General features: G+C 36.9%; 2 protein-coding genes across 2 annotated transcripts; one reads left to right on the forward strand and one right to left on the reverse strand.

Annotated features, from left to right (window-relative positions):
- Positions 1-2,800: 2,800 nt before the first annotated feature.
- On the forward strand, positions 2,801-4,060 carry LOC109828331 (protein FAR1-RELATED SEQUENCE 5-like). Its single transcript, XM_020395353.1, has 2 exons — positions 2,801-3,253; positions 3,455-4,060. The coding sequence occupies exons 1-2, from the start codon at positions 2,801-2,803 to the stop codon at positions 4,058-4,060; spliced, it is 1,059 nt and encodes a 352-aa protein (XP_020250942.1).
- Positions 4,061-4,904: 844 nt separating this feature from the next.
- Positions 4,905-7,888, reverse strand: LOC109828332. Its single transcript, XM_020395354.1, has 7 exons — positions 7,520-7,888; positions 7,072-7,421; positions 6,789-6,966; positions 6,595-6,714; positions 6,371-6,508; positions 5,308-5,508; positions 4,905-5,234 (listed from the first exon to the last, which is right to left on the reverse strand). The coding sequence occupies exons 1-7, from the start codon at positions 7,886-7,888 to the stop codon at positions 5,073-5,075; spliced, it is 1,518 nt and encodes a 505-aa protein (XP_020250943.1). The 3' UTR covers positions 4,905-5,072.
- Between the last annotated feature and the right edge of the window lie 887 nt (positions 7,889-8,775).

An 8,775-nucleotide genomic window follows, 5' to 3' on the forward strand; every position in this document is an offset into this window, starting at 1 on the left:
CCGGCCGGAGCCCGGCCCGGGCTTGGCCCGAAAACCCGGGCCAGACACGGGTCCGGTCGTTGGCGCCCGGCCCGGGCCCAGACCCGGCCCGGAATAGTATTTTTTTATTTTCTTATATGTATAATATATGTATATATATATAATATATGTATATATGTATATATATAATATATGTATATATATATATAGGGAGAGGTTCAAATACAAACCTCGCTATCCTAAAAACTAAAAACTTCTCCTCTCCATTGGATCTAGATTCATCCAATGGCTGAGATTAAACCTGCGTGAGGGTAATCTGGTAAAATAAACAGCACCCAAAGAGAGGTAATTAATGCTTCTGTTGAGTTCTCCATTTCCCCATGCAATCTTACGACTCAGGCAACCCAACAGTCACGAATATCAGCTCTCGTTCATCGTCCAGCAGCTTTCAATCGTGAAATTGTCCAGCAGCTATCTCGTTCATCGTCCTTCAGATCTTCAGCTCTCGTTCAGAAATCGTCCAGCAGCTCTCGTTCATCGTTCATCGTTCTTCAGCTCTCGTTCATCGAGAAAACGTCCAGTAGCTCTCATTCATCGTTCTTCAGCTCTCTTGTTCGAAGTCCAGCAGCTGGACATTGCTCAACATTTTATGGAGATTGAAATGGAGAGCTTGAATTCAGGTGTGCATGGTCTAGTTTTTTTCATTGTAATGGAACTAGATTCAGTATTTAAAAACTTAGCCATATGACTTATTATCTTGTAGCTTACATTCTTAAACATTTTATGGAGTTTTAAATGGAGAATTTGATGCATTGAATCGAGATTTTTTCATTTGTTCTAAATGGATAGTGGTAAATATTGGTGGTCTGGATTATGCAATATGCACTCTAGTTGAGTTTATCTCGATTCAGTTGAGTGGATCGAGATAAACTGGGTGAATCTACTCTATTCAGTTTAGTGAATCGCGATTCACTGGATAAATCGTCTCGATTCAGTTTTGTAAATCGCGATTCAGTTGAGTGGATCGATATTCACTGGATGAATATACACGATTCAGTTGAGTGAATCGCGATTCAGTCGAGTGGATCGAGATTCACTGGGTGAATCTACGCGATTCAGTTGAGTGAATCGCGATTCACTCGTTGATTCGACTCGATTCAGTTTTGTAAATAGCGATTCACTGGGTGAATCGTCTCGATTCAGTTATGTAAATAGCGATTCACTGGGTGAATCTACTCGATTCAGTTAGGAAAGTGAGGGTTTTAAATTTTTTCCATTTTCTTTGATCTTGTTAGAATAAGTCAAGTAATTTTTATATTGTAAGATGTTTTCATTTGATCTAAATGGATAGCGGTAAATCCAGATTCAGTATATCAACACATATGATTGATGGTGTTTTATTTTCAGTTGTAGGCAGCAATGAACAAATTTACATACCACATGTTATAAATGCATCGGACAGTGATTTTGGAGAAGATGGAATGGACGAAGTTAGCTCTATTCCTTTTGAATCACCAGGTGGTGGTATGTATTGGAAACCTCGGGTTGAAGCTGAAGTTAAACCTTATCTAAACCAAAGCTTTCGCTCACTAGAGGATGGTATAGAGTTTTACCGAGAGTATGGACGTAAAAGTGGGTTTGAGATCAGACGGCATACGGAGAAGAAACATGAGGACGGTACAGTTCTTCTTAAACACATTGTTTGCAGTAGAGCTGGCAGCAATGAATCAAAGATGGATGTTGATATTGATGAGTCTAGTAGCATTTTGAAAAAGAGAAGGAGAACTGTATCTAGTAGATGTGGTTGCAAAGCTAAGGTCGTATTTAAGTTTGATGGTTTGAAAGGATATAATGTTCTCTCATTTGTTGAAGAGCATTCTCATTCTTTGGTCTCCGGTAGTGGGAAACAATTTTTGAAGTCAAATAGAGTTCTCGGTCTCGCACATAAGAAACTTGTATTTGATGGAGCAAAAGCCAACATGGGGCCTAACAAAACATATAACTTTGCTAAAGAGTTGTGTGGAAGTTATTCTAATGTTGGTGCTACTTGTACCGAGTTTAAAAATTGGAGTAGGGATGTGAAGCTTTATATTGGTGATCGAGATGCTCAAATGATCATCGAGAAGTTCACGGCTAAGAAGGAGATGAGTGATGGATTTTTCTATGATTATGCAGTCGATGAAGGTGGTCGATTAACTCGCATTTTTTGGGCAGATGTTATTGGTCGAAGAAATTACGATGTATTTGGAGATGTGATATCATTTGACTCTACATATTCCACAAACAAGTAAGATTTTATAGTTAATCTCTTACTATTTTCAATATTGTAATTATATATCATAGTGAATCTTATATTTTTTGTATGTGATACAATAGGTACAACATGAAGTTTGTTCCATTTACTGGTCTCGACAATTATAAGAAGTGTGTTGTATTTGCAGCAGGATTGATAGCTAAAGAGGACATTGATAACTATGTCTGGATTTTTGAGGTATTCATTAAATGCATGATTCGCGAGCCAAAGTGTATTGTTACAGATCAGTGCCCTGCCATGAAGCAAGCTATACCAACTGTCTTTACAGAAGCACGTCACCGTTTGTGCATGTGGCACATCATGAAGAAATTTAACCAAAAGGTAATGAATCATGCATTCAAATATAATGAATCCTCATTAGATAAATACTGAATCTTTCGTTATATATTTATATTGTAGTTGGCAAAATGCATTTCGAAGATGGATGATTTCAAGAGGAAGATCAATGCACTGATTTGGAGTGTAGATATAGATCCAGCAACATTTGAAGTAGGTTGGAAAGATGTTATGAAAGAATATAAGCTTGAAAGTAATGAATGGTTGTGTGAACTGTATAACATTCGGGAGTCATGGATTCCAGCCTATTATGCTGATGATCCATTGGCTGGTTTATTGCGTACTACATCAATATCAGAGAGTGAGAACAGTTTCTTTGACAAATTCAACCGTAGATCTGACACATTGACAGAATTTTATCTTCGATATGAGAGTGCTATGGAGAAGCAAAGGCATACAAACGCAAGATTAAACTATGAAGGAACGAAGTCGATGCCAAGAATGGACGGGCCATTGTTATTGGAGAGGGATGCAGCAGAGTTGTACACTCGAACAATGTTTTATGAGGTACAGAAAGAGATAATGTCATCCTGTTATGATATGAGTATCAACAGTATATCAGAAGAAGATGGTGTGAAGATTTTTTCCATAAAGGACAAAAGGAGGCATGGAAAAATATTTGAGGTAATACTTAATAGCGTTTTTTGAAACAATAAAAATTTAATCTATTTTTATTGTAGTGAATCCCGATTCAATGAAGTGAATCGCGATTCAAGTAAGTGAATCTCGATTCACATCACTGAATCGAGATTCAGTGACCATTACAATGACTTGTCATTTTCTTTATTTAATCGGTGCTAATATACATTGTTTTTTTAATTTTAGGTGAAACACACTTATTTGAACAATGACGTTCAATGTACGTGTAGGCTGTTTGAGAAAATGGGTATAGTATGTAGGCATGGTTTTTTTGCACTTAACCAAGCTGATGTAACAAAAATACCAAGACATCTTGTTGTGAACCGATGGACAAAAGGTGCTGAAATGAGGCATTCATTGCAGTTCAAGGAAATATCAGAACAATGTTATGCAATTGAAGTTACAAATCGTAAGTTGAATGACATATGGTATGATTTCCAATCCTGTGTGAGTTTGGCAGGTTTAGATGGTGAGAGACTTGACTACCTGGAAGGGAAGTTGAAGGAGTTGAAGCACAGTTTGCGTGAATCTAGTTTGAAATCTGACACACAGAACAAAAATGATGTAATGGAGTTTTTTGTTGGCTCAAAAATACCAGCGGAAGTGATCGTTAAACCTCCCATTGAAGGTAGAAACAAGGGTTGTGGACGGAGAATTGTTGGTGATTATGAGAAATCAATTAGTCAACGGAAGAAGAAGGTGCCAAGGCTTTGCAATATGTGCAAAAAAATCGATTTCCATGACGCACGGACATGCCCATTAAAGAAAACAATACAGCAAAGTGATGTTTAATTTAGTCGACATATTTTGTTTCAAACACATGTTTATAAATACATTTCTTATTAAAATTTCTGAATTGTGTAATTATTAACTACATATACTTACTAGATTATTAATTACATGGTTACGTTGTGTGATATGCACTCTAGTTGAATCTACTCGATTCAGTTGAGTGGATCGAGATAAACTGGGTGAATCTACTCTATTCAGTTTAGTGAATCGCGATTCACTGGATGAATCGTCTCGATTCAGTTTTGTAAATCGCGATTCAGTTGAGTGGATCGATATTCACTGGGTGAATCTACACGATTCAGTTGAGTGAATCGCGATTCAGTTGAGTGGATCGAGATTCACTGGGTGAATCTACGCGATTCAGTTGAGTGAATCGCGATTCACTGGTTGATTCGACTCGATTCAGTTTTGTAAATAGCGATTCACTGGGTGAATCGTCTCGATTCAGTTATGTAAATAGCGATTCACTGGGTGAATCTACTCGATTCAGTTAGGAAAGTGAGGGTTTTAAATTGAATTGAGATTGAGATTTACTCATATAGCATGTGAATTCCAGTGAATCTACTCAAATAGCGATTCACTGGGTGAATCTACTCGATTCAGTTAGGAAAGTGAGGGTTTTAAAACTGAATCGAGTCGATTCACCCAGTGAATCGCGATTCACTCAACTAAATCGAGAAGATTCACCCAGTGAATCTCGATCCACTCATTTGAATCGAGTAGATTCAACTTAAGATAATGGCCAAACAGTTATTCCAGATTAAATACATACAATCCACAATAAGTATGATTATTTTATTGTATGTTACATAAAAAATTGGATTATATCTCCCAATCTCTGCTGAAATCGAAATTATGACAAATCTATTCTTATATAGTACTCAATAACTGTAAACTTCAACATTGAAAATTATGACAAATCTAGAAATAACAGATAGTGACAATGTACTCAATAACTTTAAACTTCAACATTGTAAATTATGGTGATTACAGATTATCATTTTCTTTGAGATCATCTTGTGGTCTTCCTCTTCTCTTTTTTGATATTTCCAGTCTCAGCATGGTGCTGTTGGGCTTTGCTAATTACTTCTTTGGCCAATTCATTTGGTGGTTCAGTAAGAATTTGGCAACAGTATATAGACCTCAGTCTATGTAGCTGATTTTTTAATCGCTCCTGTCGATATGAACAACAGTTAAGTAAGAAGACTAACTGTAAATTATCAACACATTTTTAGTTTAACACTTACACCCTCTCTATGAAAACCAGAGCTCCAATTTGCTGTACCACCGCCCATGTAGGTCTCCATATGTCTCATGACAAAAATACCACAATCATATGTATTTTTGGTCGTTCTCCACTCCATCTCAAGTCTGTCAGGCGTTAATGTAATTATTTCACTCGCCTTGTGATGTTTCTTGTCTGCCAAATATCTCACAAAATTCTGGTGCTGTTTAATCAAAAGTAATCAGTGTCACATAACAAATCCAAATTATTATAGAATAATGTTTAATGTAATATACAAATTGTTTTGGTTGTTTATATGGAAACAGTATCCATTGCAGTGAATCACGATTCATTGGATCTAACTCGATAGGATTTAATAGAGTTAGTTCAACTGTTCTAACTCTACTGAATCTTGATTTCTCGTACGCTAGTTAATCAGGATTCACTATAGTGATTCAGGATTCACTAAATTGGATCTGGATTCACTTTAGTGAATCTGGATTCACTATAGTGAATCTGGATTCACAATAGTGAATCTGGATTCACTAAAGTGAATCTGGATTCACAGTAGTGAATCTGGATTCACAGTAGTGAATCTGGATTCACAGTAGTGAATCTGGATTCACAGTAGTGAATCTGGATTCACAGTAGTGAATCTGGATTCACAGTAGTGAATCTGGATTCACAGTAGTGAATCTGGATTCACAGTAGTGAATCTGGATTCACAGTAGTGAATCTGGATTCACAGTAGTGAATCTGGATTCACAGTAGTGAATCTGGATTCACAGTAGTGAATCTGGATTCACAGTAGTGAATCTGGATTCACAGTAGTGAATCGGGATTCACAGAAGTTAATCGGGATTCACAGTAGTGAATCGGGATCCACAGTAGTGAATCGGGATTCACTGGAGTGAATCTGGATTCACAGTAGTGAATCTGCATTCACTAGAGTGAATCTGCTTTCACTGGAGTGAATCTGCTTTCACTATAGTGAATCCCGCTTCAATTTAGTAAATGCAGATTCATGTATTACTGTATTCCGCCAGTAAATGTTTAAAGTACATACAAAAGGTGGGAAAACATACCAAACCCTCAGGACGACCTTGGTATTTTTCCTTGTAGTCTGGGCAGTTTTTGCTATTGTCAATCAGCTCCATACTTGGATTCTTTAGCCCATAGCACACAATGTAGAAATGCTCAAACGCATTTATGGGGAAGAAGACCTAATGGTTGTGGAATTTAATCAGAGATTTAACAGATATAGTTAAAATTGGGCTAAAGAAGAAAAATATTATCTTCGAATCTTTACCATATCAATCTCATTAAACTTCATATGTGGATACAGAGCAAGTTGCTCATCCATCCGGGAAGCAAAACGACTGTATCTCAATTCATCATTGGCCTCATCTGTGTGATGAATGTTGCAAAACTGTACAACATAAAACTTGTTAAATAAGATGTAACTGAATTGTTATTTTAAAAAGAATAAAGGAAGATACTTACGGTTGTCTCAACATTGCAGAAGAATCTAAGTGGAGAATTTTCGGACTTCATTTTTTCTCTGCTGTTCAAAATATAGGACCAAATGCTGATTAAATTTGCCTCAATGTCCTCATCAGGAAGGAAAGTCTTGAAAGCCAGTAAGAAACATTCAATTTGTCTCCACTTAAAAACCACTTCACTGAAAAAACAGTAACAATATTCAATTTAATAAAGGGAGTAAATACTAAAAACAGTGAGTCTGACACATAAAAATAAAATAGATTCATAAGATTTAAGAACTCACAAATCCTCTTCTTCATCAGAATCATCAGCTGAATGCCTTGCTTTTTCTCTATGTACCCAATTCCATATGATGCTTTCCAGCTGACTTTGCCTAGCAGTAATCTGAGATACCCTCTGCACCCATGGTGACCGAAGAGACGTTGCAGGCTTCACCATCCTCTTTTCTTTCCTCCTTCCCGCATCTCCCTTATTTTCGGTCACCTCAACTTTCTTATGTTTACATTCATCTACTGCAGCAGCATCTTCAACTTGTTTATCAGTTCTTTTTACAGGGTCATCAGTGACTTCATATTCAACTTGTTTAGCAACCTGAACAATATCTACCATTTCCACTGTCTCATTCTTAGTATCCTATGTTAGGCCAAGAGAAAAACTAGGTTCTTCAGTCTGTGGGGCACCACATTCGCTGAGCTTCCGCTTCACTGGTCTTTCATCCTTTTTTTGCTAACAGTCTCTATAATCTTATCAACTTCTTGAATAAAATTTGGGGAGACTTGGGTTTGTGGTATCTCAGCTGATGTTGGATCAACAGCAGGGGAAGCATGCATATCTCTACTCACATTTGTGTTCATGTTAGGTGTATCATCAACAATGTTTCTCTCAGCTGTTTCATCGTTACAGGTACTTACACGATGTCCACACCCCTGCACAAGAACATTTGAAACTCTTTGTTGAATTTGCAAGAGCTCATTGTCATTGGGGAACAGCTTTCTCATTGTCTCACACTCAGCATCATATCTTTCTTTTGCAGATTCCAACTCTGCAGCTCTCCGTTGAACCCTATCAATACAATCCTGTAGTTTGAAAATCACAGACATTGGTCACCATAAATTATTAACATGGTTTGAGACAAGTTTGAATAATCAATGTATTTGTATCATGATTTCAAATGACTGAATCCATAGTCGACTAAAATAGTTTCAGTTTGACTCTGGTGAATCGAGATTCAGTCGTAGTGAATCGCGATTCACTACAGTAAATTGATATTGAATTTCATTCAATCGACATTCACTCCTACTGAGTCGCGATTCACCTCAATAAATTGAAATTCAGTTTAAGTGAATAGAGATTCACTCCTACTATATTGAGATTAAATTGAATAAACAATTTTAGTCGAGTCAATTATCGAGATTCAGTCGTAGTGAATCGCGATTCACTACAGTAAATTGATATTGAATTTCATTCAATCGATTCAAAATCGCTCACGCTCTATGATGCGACACCAATAAATCTGGTAAGATTCACAGATTTAAGTGAATAGAGATTCACTCCTACTCGTATGTTGAGATTAAATGAATAAAGAAGACTTGCAACTTAATATGGCTAACCTTTCTTTGTATCAACACTTTTTAGGTGAGTTTTCCAGTAGAAACAGATGAAGGTGCAAGTTTAACCCTTCTCTGTAATTGCACTTTGCAAACAATGAATATCTGTACTAATTCCTCTGACGTGTCTTGTTCCTTCAAGGCCAGTCAGCTCCAGCCCTATTAAATGGGGTTGTTCTCGTCAACCAACTTCCCCTTTGAACAGAACCCATCGCATAGAAGCAGCTAGAAAGCGGAGATACCAAAATCTCAGCATCACGCCCAATTAGTGAAGCGTTATCAACGTAAAACTATCTCTTAACTACAGTAATGTAACAGATAAATCAATATTAATCACCAAATCTCGACTTAAATCCAGAAGATCACAAGAGAGCCAGTGT

The sequence above is a fragment of the Asparagus officinalis genome, unplaced genomic scaffold (genome assembly GCF_001876935.1).
Source record: "Asparagus officinalis unplaced genomic scaffold, Aspof.V1 AsparagusV1_Un1054, whole genome shotgun sequence".
NCBI classification, from domain to species: Eukaryota; Viridiplantae; Streptophyta; class Magnoliopsida; order Asparagales; family Asparagaceae; genus Asparagus; species Asparagus officinalis.

Excerpts from the sequence above, each read along its gene's own strand:
- LOC109828332 (XM_020395354.1), bottom strand. The coding sequence starts at position 7,888 with ATGTCTGTGATTTTCAAACTACAGGATTGTATTGATAGGGTTCAACGG. Across the intron at positions 7,422-7,519 it reads TTGATAAGATTATAGAGACT|GATACTAAGAATGAGACAGT; the intron begins GTTAGCAAAAAA and ends GGCCTAACATAG. Across the intron at positions 5,509-6,370 it reads AAGGTCGTCCTGAGGGTTTG|CACCAGAATTTTGTGAGATA; the intron begins GTATGTTTTCCC and ends TTGATTAAACAG.
- LOC109828331 (XM_020395353.1), top strand. The coding sequence starts at position 2,801 with ATGAAAGAATATAAGCTTGAAAGTAATGAATGGTTGTGTGAACTGTAT. Across the intron at positions 3,254-3,454 it reads GGCATGGAAAAATATTTGAG|GTGAAACACACTTATTTGAA; the intron begins GTAATACTTAAT and ends TTTTAATTTTAG.